This window comes from Pseudopodoces humilis, chromosome 7 (assembly GCF_049639895.1).
Source record: "Pseudopodoces humilis isolate 2021_Gansu_Grassland_sample_001 chromosome 7, ASM4963989v1, whole genome shotgun sequence".
Taxonomy (NCBI): Eukaryota; Metazoa; Chordata; class Aves; order Passeriformes; family Paridae; genus Pseudopodoces; species Pseudopodoces humilis.
The window spans coordinates 11283474-11305637 of NC_142206.1; the positions used below are offsets into that span (position 1 = coordinate 11283474).

The 22164-nt window shown below is 39.7% G+C and overlaps 1 protein-coding gene across 4 annotated transcripts in view; it reads left to right on the forward strand.

Annotated features, from left to right (window-relative positions):
- The window catches only part of NELL1 (neural EGFL like 1), a 337439-nt gene that overhangs the window by 299611 nt on the left and 15664 nt on the right, over nt 1–22164 (forward strand). For 2 of the 4 annotated variants that reach the window (XM_088058095.1, XM_014260240.2), the window contains exons 16-17: nt 10615–10755; nt 20047–20240. In XM_088058095.1, coding sequence (XP_087914221.1) covers nt 10615–10755; nt 20047–20240 — 335 coding nt within the window. The remainder of the gene's footprint in view (nt 1–10614; nt 10756–20046; nt 20241–22164) is intronic. The other 2 variants (XM_088058094.1, XM_014260242.2) reach the window with 2 other exon arrangements.

The following is a 22164-nucleotide window of genomic DNA, read 5'->3' on the forward strand; positions in this document are numbered from 1 at the left end:
CTGTAGGATCCTGTCTGAGCCTTCTCCTCTCCAGGCTAAACAGGCCCAGCTCTCTCAGCCTTTCCTCATGTGAGAAATGCCCCACAACCCTCACTCATCCTCGTGTCCCAAGGTTGATCTCTCCACTGCTGTTCCATCTCATTTGTGTGCTGGGGAGGTTCAGAACTGTGTCCAGCTCTTCAGCTGTGACATTACCGGCTGAGAAGTGGGAAGGACTATCTAACTAGCTGAGCAGCAGGAAGGATCATCTCACTCAGCCTGCTGGCAATACTTCATTTAATGCAGTTGAAGGTACCATCCACCTTCTTCACAGCAGAGTCATCTTTCTGGTTCATGTTCAACTTGATGTCCACCAGGACCCCCAGTTTCTTTTGTGCCAAGCTCTGTTCCAGCTGGTTGGCACCCATTAGCTATTTTGTCTTAACATCTGTCCCCTTTAGGTGATTATTCTTAAATTTTGTAATCTTGGCAAAGAATGTTCAACTCTTCAATTACAAGATGCCAAAATCACTGCCAAAAGTACTTTTTATTCTCATTGATGTATTAGTCCTATTACGATATATTCAATGTATTTTGCCATGCAAATTTTCTGAAATATAATTGTGCAATCTGTAGTAAGTTTTTTAGTATGGTTTTACCAATCATTGTAAATTCAATTAATCTGAATTTACAGCAGTTATGCTTTCAATAGGCTTAAAGCAGCTGTGTATGTGAAAGTAGTTTGCTTTAAGAATGGCTTTGAAATTTCTTTTTAAAAATCTGTATAATCCTGGCTGTGTAGAAGAATACCTCTGTGTTCTGAGCACTCCATTGATTAAAGTCCATTGACACAACAGACCTCTCCTATTGATCTTCGTTCTCAATTTATTCTAGTATGCATATCTAATACTCTGAATAATTACTTATATATAATATATGCACATACAACTCCAGTATCACAATTTAATTGAATTAGCAATCATGGATAAAGGTACTGAACATTCTTAAAAAATAAAGCTCATGCTCATGCATCATGAAGGTAGAGAAGGCTGGCCTTGCCTCTACCTGGTTGCCTGAGAATATTTTTATAGGGAGTAGAGTATGGTGACCTAAATGATTAGGTCACTGGAATTGCAAAATTGAGAAGTTTCTCACAGTTTGGCTTTGGACAACTTCGGGAAGTTCTATCTCTCTCTGCCTTATTTATTTCACCTGTTAATTGCACATTTTATCTCCCTACCAATAAATATATATTAATATATATTATATAAATGAAGTCATCATGGTCTATGATTTACTAGTGGTCTGAAGTTCAGTTTCTCTGCAGAAATGCTGCCAGATTGATTTACATGGGTTACCATAGCATGATTACCATACACTGTTCCTACATAAGCAGAAAGATACTAAATTTGGAGTCCTGACAAAGTGCTCCGGTATGTTTAGGGACAGCATAATGTCAAAAAGAGTAAGAAAGGACATTCCTGGAGAACTGTGGGATACTGCCAGCGGGTACAAGGTAGGCAATGAGCTGTACTTCTGTCCTGAAGTTTAGTGTCATTAGTTCAGTAATGGCTGGAGTTGGCAAGCAGGTTCTTTTGACCTGTGTGTTCCCAATTCCCGTCTTCAAATCAGCTACATTATGCTTGATTGGCATGATTTTTCCAAGAGCTGGAATACATTAAATGCTGGGCTAGTAGCCCTGCTGTTTTCAGGATGATGTGGTTTGAGAGACATATTGACCATCGGCCTCAAATTTGACAGAAGGTCTCTGCCTCAGGTTGAAATTTAACCCACTAATTGTGAAGACAATCTTTCTGGCTTCTGGAGTGATAATTAAAATCCTGTTTGGAATGAAAGCTCAAATGCAATATTAAATGTGAAATAGTTCTTTACCCTGCCAGGCTTTCTAGTGAATGGTCTTGGTCCACTTCTTATGTCCTACATCACCCAGTAATCTTTAAATATGAGAAAAAAAATTCTTTGAACTCGTCTTGTGAAGTGAGATTTATTTGAATGATCCAGGATCTTTCAATTGCATACTCCAAGTATGCTGCATATTGAGCATGGAAGTAGATGAATATGAGGATATGGGAGAGACATGCACTAAAATCGTAAGACATCATCTTGGACTGTGTATAAATATATAAAATACTAAAATGAATTTCAATAAATTAGATGTTATATATTAAAAGAATTAATCTTAAAAGATGCTGGTACAACTAGTCTGTTTCATTATTCTGATAATGGTTTAATTCCATTTATTCTTGGTGAGCTCATCATTCTGAATTTGTATGTGAGTTTTAAATGATAAAAAATCTTTATACCAGTCCAAAATGACACAATAAAGTATATTACAGCTGTTACATAAAGGATGGTGCACACAGATTTCATCCCTGAAAATCATATAGTATTATTAAACTGTTTGCGTGGGCTTGATTATTCATGAATGTGAGTTTTACTCACTATCTTAACAAATTTAAAATTTTATGGTTTACCACTGTGTCCTCAAATTAGGAAAATGCACCAAAGCCTGTACCATTTTTACAGACACAACTAATCCTGCCCAACAAGGAGCTGCAAAGGCCAATATAAATATAAAGCAATTAAAAACAGTCTGTGAAAACAGGCATGACAACTGAAGAGAGAGGAATATGTTATTTGGTGTTGATTGTTTTCCCAGAATCTCCTAATGAGTTAAAATGAACATTATTAAAACGGAGGCTAAATTGTCAAGGAAAAATTTCCTAAGCAGTTATCCCAAAGCTTGCTGCTGGCTTCAGGCAGAGGTAGGGGCAATCTTTATCACCTGAGATACTTAAAGCTGTGAAACTGCTATAATTATTTAAAAAAAACCCTATTATTCTTTCCCCCTTGGAGAGTGTCTTCCCTGCACAGTCCACGAGGGAGGGATTTTATAATATATAGCATGAATTAGGGTAGTTAGACAAGGAGGCTCGATATTGTCAGAATGTGGTCCCAGGTTTATTACTTGCAGACGCCTGGGGGAAGAAAGGGAAAGAAATGTCTCCTGCATTATCTTTTAAACCGGGGCGGGGGGGGGGGGTGGAAGAAGATGAGGAGGGGGGGTTACAGCCAATGGGGTAGGATCGACAGAGAAGGGGAGGCTGGGAAGGGACTAACACATTACAGATATGAGGGTATGTCCCAGAACATACCGTATATCTTAATACACTGAAACACCTCACCCTTTTTTGTTATACAAAAGTAAAAGAAGGTCTTTGGGCTTATTTTGACACAGAATGTGAGTTTGTCCACCACTCATAATTGGTAGGTCAGTTATATTTTTTTCGGTTGGCTAGTTCCATGTGGTTAACTTCTGAGATAGTAGAGATTAAACTACTGAGAGCTTTTAAAATCAAACAATGAATAATCCTGAATGCTAGCACGATTAGGAACAGAACAACAGAAAACAACAGGATTTTTTTAACTGTTGAAGTCCACCACCCCGTGAGTCCCCAGCTTTTGAACAGCTTGCTAAACCAGTCCTCAAATTCTTGTTTCACTTGTCCAATCAAGTTCTTCATCTCTTGGAGGGCTATGTGGATGTTGGGAGCATTCGAGGTCAGGTTTAGGCAGCAAAGTCCTTCAAATTCCTGGCATTTGTGTCCATGCAGCAGCAGAAGGAAATCTATGGCCGCTCTGTTTTGGAGGGTGGCCTGTCTGGTGTTCTCTTCATCTTTGAGGAGGGAACTGAGGGCGATGGATGCTAAGTTTGCCTGTTTGACTACCCAGCATTCCAGGTGACCTAACTCATCTAGTGCTTTGGCAGCTGCAACCCATAGAAGGAATATGAATGCAGCAATTCTTTTTGATTTTGCTCAATGAAAAATTTCAGAATCACAATTTGGGTCTAATTCATTAGCACTCCTTTTATGGATTTTGCTAGTTGAATTGTCTTTCCGAATCCATTTGGTAATTTGGGTTTGGTTGGGTGCTAACAGGGACAAGGCCCTCCTCAAAGCTGAGATGGAATTCCTGCCCATGCTCTATCTCCACAAATTAGAAATAGACCTTTAGGGAGGCTTTTTGGATGTGAGTGTGGAGAGGGTTGTCTTCTGTAATGTGACTTAGGTTACCACACCGTTTTTTTGCTATAAATTCCTCTCGAAGCTACACTATATTGTTAAGGAGCTTAGAATCAGGCAGTGCATTGTAAAAGAGGTGAACACAGTAGGGCTCTGGGGAGGAAGCCAATAGCTCTAATTCTTGGGGTTCTTTATCTGCTTTGGGCAGTTTTGGTAACCACTCCTTCACAAGGTTCTTAACTACTACAGCTTGCCGCACAGGAGTCTTCTGTGCTTTGGGAACTGTGTTGGGCCTGGGAGTGTCAAGGCTGGCTGGAAACTCTCCAGCCTGCAATAGAACTCCTACCAGACAGGCGGACGTAGGGTCCTTTGCTGCAGCAGTGGACAGACAGATGTTCTCTTGCTGGAGTGTCTGTGCCAGGGTCACCCAAACATTCTGACGTGGCTGAGGGACAATCCAGGCAGTTGTCAAACTGCCTAGCACAAGCAGGATGACCACAGGGGTAGGGATCATCATGAATTTGAGTGTGAGGTAGGTTTTTTCAAAAGAAAAGGAAACAAACATTTTTAAGGCATGATTACAGTCAGGGTGTGCAGGTCAGGGAGAAACCAGAGGCCAGGAAGGCTTCTTCTTGTTCTTCCCAGCAGCATCTTCTCTTGGAGGCAACTGCCACTTGTTTTCCATTTCCTTCTGGTGGGGCTGGGTTTTTGGGAACAAAAGGCTTTACCTACTTCTGAGGTATCCATCTGGGGCTTGTAGGGGTGGACACACATGCGTAGCCGCACCCCCAGGTGACAAGTTCATAGGGGCTGCCAGGTTTCTGGGTCCCTGATTAAGAGCAGTGGACGTTGTGACAACGTAAATTGATCACCGCTGTTAAAATGCCTAACCACTGGGGGAATGGAGATGTTTTCAAAGGAATAGTTCAGGAAATTGATGGTAAACATGACTTTGCAGAGTTTTTGTTGTGGAGACATCCACACTGTTGCACTGCTCTGCCTGGCTAGGACTTGTTTGAGTGTCTGGTCAATCACAGCTTGACCTGTGGGGGAATGCCAGTTTTGTGTTCCACTCCCAACTGCTGGACAAATTCTAGTAACTCGTTGGATTTATACGCGGGGCCATTATCTGTTTTAATTTCCCTAGGGATCCCCAGCACTGAAAAGGCTTGTACCAAGTGTTGTTTGGCGTGCACAGCTTTTTCTCCTGCATGAGCAGAAGCATAAACTGCCCCAGAGTATGTGTTAATGTTCACAGGGACATATTTAAGGCTACCAAAACTAGGAATGTGTGTCATGTCTGTCTGCCACACTTCGCAGCTCCCAGGGCCTTGTGGGTTAAGCCCAATACTCAGCAATGGCACTGCCTGGAGCTGACAACTGGGACAGGTGGCTACAATGGCCTTAGCCTGACCCCATGTCAGCTGGAACTGACGGATCAGTCCTGGCACTTTTTGATGGTATTGCTGGTGGCTTGGCTTGGCCTGCTGGAATACATCTGGAAGACATACCCTTTTGACTGGGGTGGCAAGAGAATCTGCTTTATGGTCCCCTTCTGTGATCTCGCCTGGCAAATCAGTATGTGACCTCACATGAATCACATGGAACAGATACTCTCGAGTTGAAACTAAATAAATTAGTTTTGAGAGCAACCTAAAGAGATGCTCATTCTCGATGTCTTTGAGAACTGCCTGCTCTGCTCTAGACACGACCCCCTGCTACGTAGGCTGAGTCAGTAACCAAACTGATCGGCTGAAAACTTCCCAAAGGCTCTCATAGCCACAGCCAGTTCAGCTACCTGGGGTGACCTGTCCACAAACTCAACATCAGGTTCCCAATACTGAGTCTGGGAATATGTCCAAGTCATCACCAACTTGTGGGACATCCCAGATGCATCAGTGAACACTGTAAGAGCTTTGAGTGGCCTATGGCTCCTTTTCTCACGAGGAATGAGGTGGAATTCCTCATGAAACAATTTGTGTGAAGGTGCGTGGACTGATATTTGTCCACCGTAGCTGTCCAGACCTAACTGGAGGTTAGCATTGCTCTGCAGCAGGTGCTCAAACATCTCTTTGATCAATTTCTCAAGAGAGTGTTTTCCCTCCCCAGAAAGTCTGACCGGGAGGTGAATACACACAAATCATAACCAGACAGTTCCACAGCCTCACCCTGGCTTTTTGGATCTGCTGAGCCATCAGCTCTTGTGGCTTGGTGATGGCTTTGGGTCGTTGATGGGAGAGGAAGACCCACTCTGTGATTAAGAGTGAATCTGTCTGCCCTTCAGCCCACTGGAATATCAACCCATGTAAGTGTGGTAGTTTTCCCAGGCCAATAAATTTGAAAGGCAGCTCAGGCTTGAAGTGATGTGCCTGTCTTTCTGTTAAGGCCCTCTGTGCTTTTTCAATAGTAGTTTTCACCTTTGGGGTCATTCCCTGGGAGACAGCAACTCTCTCTCTCCCCTTTCAATAAATTGAGCAGGGGACTTAGGTCCTCATTAATGAGATCTAGCCAGGGTCTGACCCAGTTCAAGGACCCGCACAGGGAATGGAGATCTGCTAGGGTTTTGGGATCACTAATGATTTCAAATTTCTGTGGAGTAACGGTCTGCATGGTGATCTCCAGGCTCAGGTATTTCCAAGGCGGCATCCTTTGAACTTTGTCCTCCTGCAGTTGGAATCCAGCAGAGGTTAAAACTTTAACCACTAGGTCAAGTGTGTTGCAGTATACTGTCATTGGGGCAGCACACAAGCACATCATCCATGCAGTGTAAGATGATGGCTTCTCTTTTTTCAGCACAAACAGGGGATAATAATGACCCTACATACCACTGGCAGATAAAGGGACTGGACTTCATTCCCTGAGGTAGTACTCTCCAGTGGTATCGTTTCATTGCGGCCTTCCAGTTAACTGTGGGGACTGAGAAGGCAAACCGTGGTGCATCTGCTGGGTGTAGGGGAATTTGGAAGAAACAGTCTTTGATGTCTAGGACCGCCAATTGCCAATTTTATGGGAGCATTGTTGGAGACAGCATCCCAGGTTGGAATGACCCCATGTCCTAAATTTTCTTGTTTAACTCCCTAAAATTCTGAAGGAGGTGCCACTTATCTTTCCCTGGCTTCTTTATTACAAAGACCAGGGAATTCCAGGGGCTGGTTGCTTCTACTATGTGGCCTTTGGCTAATTGTTCCTCCACCAGCTCTTCGAGCGCCCTGAGTTTTTGCTTACTGAGTGGCCACTGATTTACCCACACTGGATTGTCATCCAGCCATGTTAACTTTTGGGTGGGGCACTCCACAGTGACCGCTTCTAGAAATCCTGGGAAGTCTCAGGGATGGTTAGTTTGACTCCCCACTGGAACATGGTGTTTCTCCCTCACAGGGGACACTTGTAGTCATTGACAAATGGATGGACACTAGCTAATCTTCTATCCAGGCCCTCGATCTGAACAATGCTCTTAGAGACTTTTGCCAATTTTACCCCTCCAAAACCTTGTATTTTGCCCGCCACAGGTTGCAAGTCCCAATGTGAAGGCCACACCCTTTCAGGTATGATCATCACGTCTGCCCCTGTGTCAGTCAACCCTTCCACATGGAGATGATCTGATCCGTGGGTTAGGTTGCATCACACACCATTTTATAAAGCTGTTATTTGCTTTTTCCGCTGGGTATTCTGAGCATCCTAAATCTCAATTTCTAAAACATCCATAATATTTTCTTCTTCCTGCAGACCTATGTTTATACACATGCTAAAAACAATGCACAAGATCATAGGAGAAGCTTACAGAGCTCATCATGGTATTTCCTATCCTTTCAGTGTTTATGTGCACCTCTTCAAGAAATAGTAATGTGTTAGATAAACAGAGATGTCGTTAAAGATTTTCCTTGTTGATACCACTCTTCAAGCACATCACATCACATGGTGATGCTGCTGATGTGCTGCCAAAGGAATCCTAATCTGCTGCAGGAGCAGAGGGAGAATTGCTTCCCCATTTCTGCACCATCCTCCCAGCCTGTATCTGGCACCTGTATGCAGGAGATGGCTGGGCTGGGAAGCAAGGAGGAGTGCTGAGCTTAACCTGAAGAGGAGAGGTAGGGGTAAGAAGTAGAGCTTGAAGAGTTTTTTACTAGTTGCTACCACACCTGTGATGTCTATCATGGCAGATTTTCCCAAAAAGCCCACATAGCTTCTCTGGTCCTTTGCCCACTGCCCCTAGTGTTGGTTGGATAATGCTGGTATAGCTCCACTGGTTTAAGGAAATCGAGGACGTAAAGGAAGAACCTGTAAAACTGAAAGCAAGTCTTTTTTTCCTAGCTCTGCTGGTTGAAGAAAATGGTTAGTGTCTCCCTACACATCAGGGAACAAAAGCTGTAACAGGTATGGTACTGCCACAATAAAGTCATCTAGTCTTGAAAGAGTTCTATGTATGATTTTACTTTTTTACATAATGTAGAGACAAAACCTAACAGCTCTTCTTCCATTGAGTAAAGTACTGCTTAGTTTTGGTACCCTGGCAGACAGGCTTTCTGAAAAGTAGCTAGCTAGTCAGTTAGTGTCTTTTGCCATGAGCCTAAATCATATAGTTTTGAAAGGGCTTGAGTTTAGAAATGAGCTTTAGTAACACTCTATTAATTTTGTAAATTAAAAATGTAAAATTGAACAAATAGAAGTCCAGTACGGGACTGACAAGGAAGCACTCTTTAAACAGAAACATTCTTCAATCCAATACTGGGAAAGAGAGTAAGAGGATAGATTAATTTGCAGTTGACCTGCAGTAGCAAAGTCATTCACTTTTCAAATAGGATTAAACCTGTTTTATCAGCCATGACATGTGAAAGGATCATGGTTATAAATTCCATTTGTATATGTAATGAATGTAATGAATTGAAAGTGTCTGAGTTTGCAAGCAGCACTCATTGTTGATGGACAGCTAGATTCATGCAGTGTTTTAACACTAAAATTAGCTTCCACAAAGTACAAACTACAGAAAAGGTGGCAGCAGTGACAGATCTTCAAGCATTTAAAAATTGACTTTATTGTTAGATGGGAGCTGAATAAAACTAGAAATAAATACTGTTTATGATCCTGTTATGTCGATAACTTTATGCATGCTTGAGTGAGGGTGAACATGAATCTTGGAAAACAGCATTTTTTAGGTTTCTCAGCCGTATTTCAACAAGAAAAGATATTGTTACTGAAATGAGGAAAAATCAAACTTCTCTATGATATCACTTGTAAGATGTAAGAAAATGGGATTGTGTTGAAGGATACTTCATTCAAATTGATTTCCATGTGCATCAGCATGACTCCAGTGCAGTCCATGAAACCATATTGGTGTATGTATTTTGGAAATTGAGATAAAAGCTACATTCTGTGGTTAATCACTTTCACTCAATCTTGCATCAGGATCATGAGACATTTATCCTATGATGCTTGTGGAGCTAAATGTAGTTTCCAAACCCATTTTCACCACTTTTTTTTTGTTTGGTATGCAGAGTTTTATGCACATTTAAAGTGTGCCAAGAAAAAAAAATCTCAGTGGGTGAAAGTGGGAATTGTTTGGGAATAATTGATAAGTTACCCATCTGAAAGCTGTCCAAAATTTTTTTAAAAAAGAAAAAAGCTTGAGCTGAATAGAGGAATGAAAATATAATGGCTTCTTAAATTACCACAAAGTTAACATATAATTAGTTTGCCAATTTTAATTACAATCCTAAAAAATGTGCTGAAAAATGCTCAAAGGGGAAAAGCAGCCAGGTGCCAGCCATGATTAGCCAAGGTTATGGCAATTACTATAAGTCTCTATTAAACGTGTTACCAAATTTGAGAAACCCCTTTCTAAAAACAGCACATTTATTGAAACTCAGCAGGGTGTTCATCATGCTGTATCTTTCCATTGCTACAGACTTGATGTCATTTGCCTTACTCTTTTCCAGCTAAGGGTTTTATTGCAGCTGAAACGTGGACTGCTTTTTCTGTTTGTCACACACTGTTACACTTGTACTAGGTATTTATTTTGATCGTATAAACAAAAGAGATTAACAAGTTTGTGAAGTGTTCTGAGCACCTTCAGTTCCAGATAGCTGCCAATATTGCAGCTGAATGCTGGAAACACAAATCCTGAAGAAAATGCTTTTTCTTTCCAAGGTGTCCTGGCACATGCAGTTTGTAAAGCAGGAATATTGCTGAAACTGCCTTTTCAGTAGACAACCTGTTCTGCAATGCTTTAAATGCACAGACAAATGTAATTTCTAAGTTAAAAAAGCAAACAAAAATCCCCAACACAAAAATTCGAACAAGGAGCAATGTCTGCTTTATGTTTTCAAATTATGGTGTAAAAGAATGTCTACTCTGTAACAGATTACATGATGTATTATTGTTATTTTTATTGTTGTTATGTGAGTCATGCTTTAAATGTCTGTTGTTTGGAACTGTAATAAACCTTGATCCATTTATTTATTTATTTATTTTCCATTTAATTTAAATCTTTAAAAAAACTCCTAACCAATAAGATTTTTTAAAAAACAAACCTACAGTATTGGTGTCAAAGGAAATTAATTTCCTGGCTGGCTTGTGTTTTTCTCTGAGGCAGATATTGATGAGTGTGCAGAGGGGATCATTGAGTGTCACAACCATTCACGCTGTGTTAACCTCCCAGGGTGGTACCACTGTGAGTGCAGAAGCGGTTTCCATGACAATGGAAGCTATTCTCCTTCCGGGGAGTCCTGTGTTGGTAAGCAATGATCAGTAGAGCCTTTTTTTCCCTCCTTGTGCATGGTGTTTTCAAGCGACTGTCGAGTTCCTGAGCAGTGGCTGTGTCTCAGGCCAGAATGGGGTGCACTGAGGATGTCTCTCTGTCTGCATCCCCAGCCATGCAGGGTGCTGGGCCTGGCACCTCACGGTCATGAGGGGTTCCCACAGGAGGGAGATCTGAAGCATGACCTACTGCACTGCTCCATTTATCAGAGCAAGTGGTTGTAAAACCTGAAGAGAAAGTGGGCTTGCTGGGGAGCCTAATTGGCCACAGAAGGGGAAGAGGTAGTCTTCCAATTTCAGGTTTCAAAAGAGTGATAGAAGAACATATCTGTGGTATGTGTGTGTTGCTTTAGTTTGCTTGTTTTCCATTTTTCAGCATCTTCATAATTTAATTTTTAGAATTATGCAAATAACATCAAATTCTCTAATGCACCATATTTGCAGAATAAAGTCCCAAGAGCAAGAAGAGAGAGCACTTTTAATGGGTGCAAAGGAGTTTGTCAGTTGTTTCTATGGGAGGACAAAAGATGAGGCTCCATGAGGAGCTAATGCTGCCTCCTGCAGTCTGTGTACCCTCACTGGCTGTAGGACTCTGGTTCCACTACAGAAAGTAAGCAGCAATAAAACTATACTGCAGATGGTAATTCTGCCTTACCCCTGCCTTACCATTTTTCCACATTTTCAGTTATTTACCTTATACATAATTTCTGTGTGGCATTTTATCAGGTGAGTTTAAAACTCTTTAGAAGGGATCCCATTTTAACTTCTGTAAAGATACAGATCAGCTGGCTCCTAGTGTTATGTCCTTTCTTTGGAATTTCAGTTACTTCATGTCTAGTCAGTTATTTGAGTTTTCTATAAAAGCTTTTCTTCTCCTTTTGTGATTTTTTTTTTATGTGGTAAATTTCATTTATCATGTCCATAACTTCAAAGGGTGGTCTCTATGATTTAAAGTCTACCATTAAAATAACGATTTGTAACAAAAATATATAAATATATACTTGTAAAAAAACATACCCATCTTTTATGAATTCTGGCTATTAGAAGTCCTTGGGATAAGATAGTGTCATAATTTTAAAATGCAGAGGAATTATAATGATTTTCAAAGCAATATTTTGTAGATTGTCCAGCTAGATTATCTTTTTATACATTGTCCTAAGTTGATGGGGAGCTCAATAAAATCACAGCAGTGAACTTCTGCAGAGGGTGTCTGTGTAAAAAAAAATGGCAAAATTTACACCATTTCATGATTCCATAGATAAAATAGATGAAAGTCATGTAATTCTAAACAAATTCTCAGATGTTAAGAGTTCTCCTCTGGTTTATTTGAATGTTGTAAAATGAGTAATGAATGGAGAAATGTTGAAAATGCCTTCTTTATGAGAGGTCAAAGCAACATGACATAACCTGAAAAAGCCCTGAGGCAACTGGGGGTAAGAGGCATTTTTATAATTTCTGGTGCTTACTTGTACCACTCTTATGGGGAGCTCCATCCCTCCTACCTCCTGTAGCTGATTTGGGAAGCAGGAGATCAAGAGCCAAGCTGATGTCAGAAGACAGATACATAGGTAAGACTATGGAACCCCCAGGTAGGCAGTGCTGCTGGCAAGGTCAGTATTGCTTGCACTGAATCACTGTTGAAGGGTTGGGCACTGCAAAAAGAAGCCCCAAATGTTCTGTGTTCTGATGGAGACTGGAGGAATGATTCCATGAAAACACACTGCCCTCCTTTTGACCTGTACTGCATGCTGGAAGTTGGTGAGGTGAGGTGCTTATCTTGTCATATGCAAGTTGTAAACAGAATGTGAAATTAGTGGGGTTACTTTAATGAAATAGTTTCTCTGAACCATCTGCTGCAGGGTACCAGTGAGGAATAGAAATAAACCAGTTTGCTTCATCAGTATAATGAAATATAATAATTAAAAATTAATTGGAAGATTCTGCTAACCCATACTGACAAATTTCAAACCATGATGCTTATTTTAAAATGCAATTAAGAATTGGGTAAAACAAGAGAGAGAGAACAGTGCACATTATAGATAATAAATCACATCACAGAGCTTGTTTGCATGATGGAGCATTTAGAGTCAGAACCTGTGTCTTTCACTCTCTTTCAGATAAAAGCGGGTTCATCTGCTTAGCAACAGTAATTTTTCCTGGTGTATTGTATACTGAATTTGTTTACATGTGGTGGGTATGAGCCATTTTCTTTCAATGTGTTTTGAAACCTTTCTTCGTCCTCCCTGAAGGACTTGAAGAACAATAAATAGTCTAAAAACTTAAGTAAAATAAGATTAAACCCTTTCCTACAAAATAATAAATATTACTGCTAATAATAATAATAAAGAAAAGAAGATCACAAGACAGTGGGAAGGAGTACTCATCTCTGACAGATTGCCCAAAGCCCCAGGCAGCCAGTTGCTTTTGTTGGATACATTTATGTACGTATTGGTTAACCCCTTTTCATCCATTTTCATGTAGGTGTTATGGAGCTGAGTCATTGCTTGCACTATCTCTGCAGTGCTTGCATTAAGAAAAGTTTGCCTTAACATTAAGAAAAATAGCATCTATTTGAGAAGTGTGATACCTCAGTGCTTCTAAAAGCTATATTCTCGTTGACAAAGAGTAAACAGTGAAGTTTGTCACCTGGTGAGGGACAATTGTGTAAATCAGCAGATGTGGCACAGAAGGTCATAATATTGCACCAGAGCTGGATAATAAGGATGTGTAGCTTAGCCAGGTTCCTTCAAGTTTGGGAAAATTATTTATTGCTCAAAATATCAACCAAATACAGCTTTTATCAGGGATGTCAGTTTCATGTAGTGATGGTGAGCAGGCTCAAATTAAGAGAATGTAATTTGATTTCCCACAGTAGTGTTTTTATGAGCCTCTGGTCTTTCACAGTGTGTTATTAAGAATACTGCTTGCAGACAAAAGACAATTGCTGTACAAAGTTGCTACCAAAGTTTGCTTAGCAATTAAAACCTGTAGGCTACAGCTGCTGTGTTGTTTGTTTGTTTGGTTTTTTAAAAAATTTGTAATAGGAGCTTTGCTGCAATCTGAGGTAAAGAAACAACAATAGTTCAGAGAGAACGATGAGCTATCATGTGATACAGTATTTGTGACTATCTACTGATAAAAAAAGCCCAAAGCAAATTATACGTTTCAATCTCCATCTCTAAGTGAGATGCTTCCAGTCTTTAGAGTGCTGTTCAGATCCTGGGGTGCAGACTTACTGATTCTGTTTTTTTCATAATGATTTGTGTTTCTTGGTCCCTACACTGCGACTTGCATGCACAGAATGAACAACAGCCAAGGCAGCAGTGCCTGTCAGGTTTTGTTTCTTTTTTTTTTCTTTAAGAACCACTACAAGTTTGGTAAGGAAGCTTAACATGGATCCTCCTTCCACCAAATCCCCATAGGATTCACCATTTATTTCAGCCTGAAAGCTAGTGTAGCTAGACCTCATTGCAGGATTAGAGTTTCTGGTTTGGGGAAATGAGAGCTGGAAAAAGGTAGGACTCAGGAGCTCATGAAAGAAGACTCCACAGGTATTAGTCCCCCACAAAAGTTGGATGCATCAGTGCTTGCAGGTCAAATCTGAATGGACTTTAAATCCATTCCTTTCATATATCCCATGGTATGCTACTGTGGTGTCTCTTATCTAGATTAGAAAGTAAAAACAAAGGAGGTTAGATTTTGTTTATTTTTCCCCCTTTCTGTGTGACACAAAAAGGAAAACCCATCCTTTGAAAATCTTCCAGTATACCTGAGAATTACTTTCCAATCTGTTGGTAGGGAAATGCTATGTAGGCAGAAAGGTTTCCATGTGGTATAGAGTATGCAAGCCCAACTAGAACCTGCTGTTTTACAACTTTCTTCCATTCTGCTCATAGAATTTCTTAAAGTTTAGTGTCAGAGTTGGTGTCAGTGGATTTCATCCTGTAAAATAAAGGTTATCTTAACTTTCCATCTAGTAAGTTCTAATTTTTGTATTCTGACAAAAAATTGTGTTGCATGCCTTCAAGGTAATTGTGTTTAGTCATTTCTATATTTTTAGAAAGCTTTAGTAAATTCTTTCTTCAGAATCTAATTTACTATGCACTGTTTTTTAATAGACTGTTATAATCTCTATAGAATGTAAGTACCATCATAAAATATTTTCTAGCTAAAAATTATTCTATTTGGTGATACTTTTTCAAAGACAACTCCAAACTACTTTGATTCAGAAATAAGGCAAAAACCATTAAGTGACAAGTTGCCTGTGAAAAATTATTTGTCAAAACAGTGTTTAGTTAACTTGTACATACATTGGTTTGGAAGCCCAGCATATATTTTTTGTATTAATAATGTACTGTATTGGTTTAATGTACCATAACAGTTAAAATTAGCTCATTAGTAGGGTTCTTTCTTCTGCAACAGCTTATCATGATAATACAGAGCACCACACTGCATGGCTTGCTTGCACACATTTATTAAGGTGCTATGGAAAAGTCTTACAATTAAAACCTGAATAGCCTTGAAAACTAAGAAATTAAGTAGCTAGGAATTGATTTAAAATTTCAGTGAAACCAAGTTAATGAACTTGTGTTGATATGTACAGTCATGCTTGTCTTCTACCTGATTCAAATGCAGTGGTCGTGGGACATCATAATATCTGAGGCAAATTACTTCTCATTACAGCCAAAAAGGATGGAAATTGCATCTCAGGGAATTATTTGCTTCCATTTTGATTGTGTTTTTTTGTCTGCCCACATTACTGAGCTATCCATGTACTTTGAGAGTATATTGGAAATGAGTACATCTTGGGTGGTTTGTTTTCTTTCTTCTTTCATTCACGAAATGTGACTGATTCCTGAAATGTGTATGGTCAGATACCTATGGTTGTGCATTTGTTTATAGAAGCACTGACTGGAGAGTTTGAAGAGTTAAGATCTTGATTAGTTGTGAGAGGGCTGACGTGCCTTGGCAGCAGTTCCTTTGCTGCTGGCTGTGTTGTTGATAGAAAATTGCATGAAGCTTTGCAGTACAAGCAAGTTTCTGCTCAATATGGGTGTTTCCACTATATCCCCACTTCTCCTTGAAAAGGAACTGTCTGGAGAGGGGAAGGAAAACTCTGCCACTTTTATTTAGGTTAATTAGTAGTTTTGCCACAGAGAACCTCAGTATAATGAATAAAATTGCAAAATCCTATTCCAGGTGTGAAAATAAGATTATTTCCATAGGCTGATAGGATACATGAAAGAATTAATCCCTCCAAACATAAAGACAGTTTTGTTCCTGTCCTTTATATATAAAGAATACAGTCTCCTTGCTTTTTCCAGTGTTCTTCAAAGTTGCTTGATTTATAAATTAATATTTTATCTCCCTCCTGCTTTGTGTTATTATAATGGGAAATTACATTTGTGTGCCGTTTTGCCTTTCCCATCCTTAAATATTCCAGTTGTGGGCCTGCATCTTCTGAGAACAGTTGTGGGAAAGCAAATGAAACCTGATGGGATGCGGCAAATTTGAGCCAAGCAAGGATTTGAAAACTACAAAAATAAGCTAAATGCAAAAGTCTTATCATAGTTTTCATATTCACTAAATTATTGTTTTGGACAACTGAACTAAGCTAATTTTTCAAGACCTAAGTTGACATATTGATTCCAGTTGCTAAAGAGAAATTTCACACTAAATACAAGTATTTTCTTTCATTCTTTGCATAGCCACCTACATGCTGATCTTACACTGATATGGCCATTTGATCTTCATTAAAATGAAATACTTTCTGTACCTAACTGAGAGCTAATAATGTGGGAGCATTTGGCTGGGATTTTTTTTCCTTCCCCACCCCCCCCCAATCTGGTTAAAGGCTGAAGGAGTGACAGGGACAAAAACATGTTATACTTGTAACATTTTTGCCTCACATTGGGAACAATGTCTGTTTGTTCTGACTTTAGGAAGTGTAATCAATGCTGACAATAAAACTGCCAAAGGGATAGTCTCAGAAAATTAGTTCTGTTAAAATTTCAACTGAAAATGAGTGTGGTGTCCATGCCTTTTATATCTGTTTAATGACTAAAACTGTTAAAAAATAAATGCCATATAAGAATAGCAAACTATTATTTGCATAAAGAACCAAAAAGCTGCGTAGCAATTAGGAATTTATGTTCATGCTTTGCTTGATTCTTGTCAAGAACCTCCTATTTACCAGTTGAGGCTGCTCTTAATGTTTATGTGTGCTAAATGCAGAAAAGCAGTAGAGGTACATAAACTGGGGGTTCTTCCCTTCTGCATACACATAGGAGATTAAGTTGGCTTTGTGTGAACATGTCTGTACTACTGAGAACATGAATAATGTTAGTTTCTATAATTGCTAACATCTGGCTTTCCATAAATCTGTTAAATTACATGGAAACAGAATTAGATTTCAGTGTCATGAGTAAAGCAATTAAATGCAACTTTGTAGGCAATATGGCTTTATATTCATCTGTGAAATCCTTTGTTTTGAACTGTGAAAGCTACCTTTTTAATCTGCACTTTTATTCTACTACATCCTATACAGATTATAGTCAAGGAGCTCTTAATGGGGTTGGGAAGACAATATTGATGATGCTTGTTGAAACTACCAAAGGCAAAGTGAATGCTTCATTTATACCTTTGTTTTCAACAAAAAATACAAGTTGAAGTCTATTGAAAGGAAAATGGGATATCTTTAAGAACTTTTTAAGTTTTACAGTAGCTATTTGGGTATAATTCATTTGATACCAATCTGTTCTCTTCATGTCAGTCTTCATACTTTTTACTTCCTGCAGCACTCTAGCACTTGTTAAACAATGAACTGCAAGTTTTAATTTCTCTTAGTGCTGTACTTTTTTCACCACCATGAGTGAATATTTCAAGTACTCAGTTATGGCTAAGTTGTGCTCTAGAGGAATAATGTTCTTTTCTGGCAATTAAGATTTTCAGGACAGCAAAATGCACCATTTTTAGGCAAGTCTGGATGATGAGCAATTGAATCATGCTGTCAGGCCACTGGGGACATTTCTTGCCAAGGATTGGCCCACAGGTTAGCCCAGGAGTGAAGCCCTGTGAAGGCAGTGAAATTGCCTCCACCTTCCCTTTGGGTCTATAAGCACAACAAGGAACAGTCATTTTCTGGCAGCCCAAAGTTTTGACTCAGTTGTGCAGACTGATTTTTGCATTTAATCAAATCCAACTGCATGACCATATTTCCACTTGTTCCTGGAATATTTATGAATTGAAATCAGGAATTGCATTATCCTAACCAGACTGAATGTAGTGATTTGATTGTTATAAAGAGTTTCCTTCAGCAGAAGAAGAGAATTCTTGTTCTTTTTAAGACAGGATATTTTGAGGTGATGACTCATGGACCTGTGGCACTTGTTCAAAAAGTAAGGCCACTGGACATCACATCCGACCTAAATTAGGCTTTAGGTAACTTTTGTCTGTAAATTCTCTTGACTTTGTTGGTTTAGAGAGAAGTTAAAAGTACTGTTGGGTAATAGTGAACAGTTAAAATTTCACCCTAGCAATAAGGTAATTTCAAATTATAAGTATGGTGGTTTGTAGGAGACGTTTTCTGGGACGGTCTGAGACACGGCAAAGACCTCTATAATCGAGTTAGGTGTTAGAAGTTTATTTCAGGGCGTGGGATAGAGAGAGAGAGGGAGCCTGCTATGAGCCAGCAGATAGAGCTCAAAGTAGGCTCGGAGAGAACAATACAAAAGGGGGTAAAAAATGAATACATGAGCTCAAGACTTAAGATTGCTAAGAAAGAGAGTAACAGAACAGAAGTGAGAGAGCCGGGGAAAAAAAGAGCAGTAAAAGTGTAGAAAGAGTGAGGTAAGAGGGCCAAGAGAGCTAAAAGAGAGAGCTAAGAGAACGAAGAGCACAAAGAGAGACAGGAAAGCCAAGAGAGCGAACTCTCTTTTACAATTACTTATATAATCTATACCTTTGAATATTCTATTCCTTTACTAACCAATCTTTCTAAGTATACTAATACAGTAACATTTGTGTGCAACCTATAGAAATCGCTGCTTTTGCATATTTTTAGTTACCTCAGGGTCTTTCAGAGCTTTCCTTATAAGGCTGGGGAGAGGGGTCTCAGCTTAGTTTTATTGGGGGAAAGAATGTGTTCTGGCATACCAGCCCGGTTTCTTTGAATTATTCAAACCGTACTATCATTTGTATTTCTTCCTTAGCCTTTCTGGCTACAGAGTCATATTTATAATTTCTTTCTAATTCTACCTTCCCAACAGTGGTTCTTCCTTGTAATTTCTGAATTCATCTAATACTATTCTGGAACTATCATGACAGAAACCATCACATGCTTCTAAAGGATTTTCTTTTCTACCCTTCCTTCCGCTGTTGATTACAGTTTTCCTTGTTCATGTTGGAACAAAAAAGACCCACCAGTTTACCTGTATTTCAGCTGGACAGTTTGTCAATATATAAAGAAAAGCCCAAAGTTATTTTCTGAAAAAAACACCAATTTTTAATAATGTGCTTAAAAATATAATAGCTTTCATTGCAAGAAAAAGAGCACTGCATGAAGTCCCTAGATAAATTCATATTGCATAATTATATTTTACCCTTCAAAAGCAAATTAATTGGGATATTGTGATTGGCTTTTCTCTGGTGTATAATGATTTTCTATTCTCACCTATTCTTCGTGTCACTGCTAAGTCATACTGCATAGCTTTAAGAATTTTCTTTGTGTATCAGGTGCCTTTGAGTTATTATTATTTCCTTTTTTTTTCTTTTTCTGATTCACTTTTACCTTCCAGCAATGGGAAAAGGATGCAACTGTCTGATTTTAGTATGGGGAATGTTACTTGTACTAAGAAATTATGAAGAATAATGCACTTGCATTTTGATGTAAAACCCAGAAAGAGAGTGGTCTAGTTAACAGAAAGTTACTCTGCTTGTTAGTTTCCAGTCACTGCGAAATGAGTATGCACCCTTATCTGAAGGTTCAAGTTAGTCACTCATATATGGTTCCACTCAGGTACCTCGGACTCAGCATTTGCAATTCAGCCTGATGGAGATAGTTTAAGAATTCTTTGTAGAATCAAAATAAATGCTAAAGAATAACCTAAAAACCATCAGTGCTTAAAGTCTGCCAAGTAAATATGGATATAGAAAGGAATGCATCCTCATCCACCAGCAAGGCAGAATAAGCAATAATTTCTTAATGCAGAAATAAAACTTGCCTCATGAAAAATGTGCCCAAATCTTTTATAAATCTTCTGTTTTGCAGATATCGATGAGTGTGCCTTAAAGATCCACACCTGTTGGAATGATTCAGCCTGTGTGAATCTGGCAGGAGGGTTTGACTGCCTTTGTCCATCTGGGCCATCTTGCACTGGAGATTGTCCCCATGAAGGTGGCTTCAAGCGGAACGGGCAGGTGTGGACCCTGAGAGAGGATAGATGCTCCGTTTGTTCCTGCAAGGTGAGATTCTGCTGGCCTGGAGTTCAGGAGTCCTTTAATTCTCTGGGCTCATGTGAGAAACCCAATATTGCAGTGCTACTGTTGCTGGCAAAAATTAGCTTAAGCCCAAGGCACTGAGGCAAAAGGAAAGCTGCACTGTGTACACTGAAGCTGGGATGGAGGTATTCTTCTGGGAAGGCATTTATTTTCTTAATTTGCACAATCACGCACATAACTGAATAATGGCTAACCCTTGCTGTGGGCCAGAGTGTGCCTTGAAGAGGGTCTTGCATTACCCTTTAACACAATGTGCGGGTTCCAACACACTGGAAATGCTGAAAACTGATTTTAATTTCTCTTTCATATGAATATGCATCTCTCAGCGCTGTAGTCAGCCCACTTCCTGTTGGCTGTGTTTTCCTTTACTTGGAAAGGAATTGAATTAACTGGGGGAGAAGAAGGGTCTGAGCAGGTGTCAAAGGTCAGAAGAGAACAACATGTCACCCTGAAAATTGGACCTTTCGATATTGCTTTCATAATTTCTAGCCACTTTCCCAGGAAAGTAACTATAAACATAGGTGTTTATACATTCCATTAAAGATATGCCTCTTAATGGACGTCTCTCACAGCTAGTGTGGCTGGGAAGGTGATAACCTGACTATCCAATCCCTGGTTGTTGTCGAAAACATATAAATACTGAAAGAACAAATAAACTTCTCTTCTTTTTTCACCACACTTCGAGCTGCGTCCGAGTAAATAATTTTGTGTCTGACAGTAACAGCAACAGGCAGTTAATTTCCTCCAAGTGAATAAAGGTGAAGGCCAGCTTTTTCCTTAGCTTTTTCCTTGGTTGTATTGGTGGGTCTCCCACTTGAGCAGTGAAGCTCTCTCTGCTTATTTGGAGAATCCAGGTCTGGTATCAGTGGATGTACCTTAAATAGTTAACATTTAGATCAGGGTGGGGGCTTTTTGTTGTGCGTTTGTCCTGGGCTGACTTATGATGCAGGTATCCCCAATCGCCTGTTCAGTTTATGTTACATATTAAGTTCTACACCTTTAAGATTGGTTCCAAGAGTGAAGTGGGGGGAAGAAGAAATGTGCAGTTTGTTTGCAGAAACTGCACTCACTCCCCTGCATGCTTCTCTGGACTGTGTTGTCTGCAGCACAGACAGACAGTGAGACAGAGCTCTCCTTTGCTTTTAGTTAGTTTTTAGCTAGCTGAAGCAGAGAAGTTCCCCAGACTGTATTTTTTTCCTTTTTCCTTGAACCTGTTCAAACCTGCTTTGGACTAAAAACCCAGACAAACCCCAGGAGCTCATGCCTATGGCCCACCAGGGCCTGGGCCTCAGCCTTGGCACTTTCCAGCACCGGAGGGACTGATAAGAGACTGAGTGAGCCAAGCTACACCCCATCGAAATAACTTTCCTGGATTTGCCATCTCATCGAACAGCGAGAGGTTTTATTGTTCAAAAATATTCAATTTCTGTTAAAGAAACAGTTTTTTCCACTTTTCTCCAAGGAAATCTTTTTCTCAAACTAGTTGGAGGAGGGGCTGCTTGAATTTGCTTTCTGGTGGGACCCCATTTGGAGGTTTTCTCCCAAATTTGCCCTAAACCAGGACATTATACATTATTGGCGCCCAATGTGGGACTCGAGAAATTGGGAAAAAAGTGTACTGATTGCATTTTGTTTGTACTTACTCTGTATTGGGAGCAGTCAGTAGCCATGTTGCTTGAATTCAAAATGTCTCTCGGGGTGGAGGCCTTCATGTGGTTCTGGTCCCTAGGCTTTTTTGAGGTTTTAATACCTTTCTGGTCCCTAGGTTTATTTTCTTTTCCAGAGATAGCTCCAGTGTTGTTCGTTAGACGTAGCTTTACAGTGGAGGGGCACGGATTAGAATAGCTATTGTGCTAGGCCCAGTGATATTGTTTTATAGGTAGTTCAT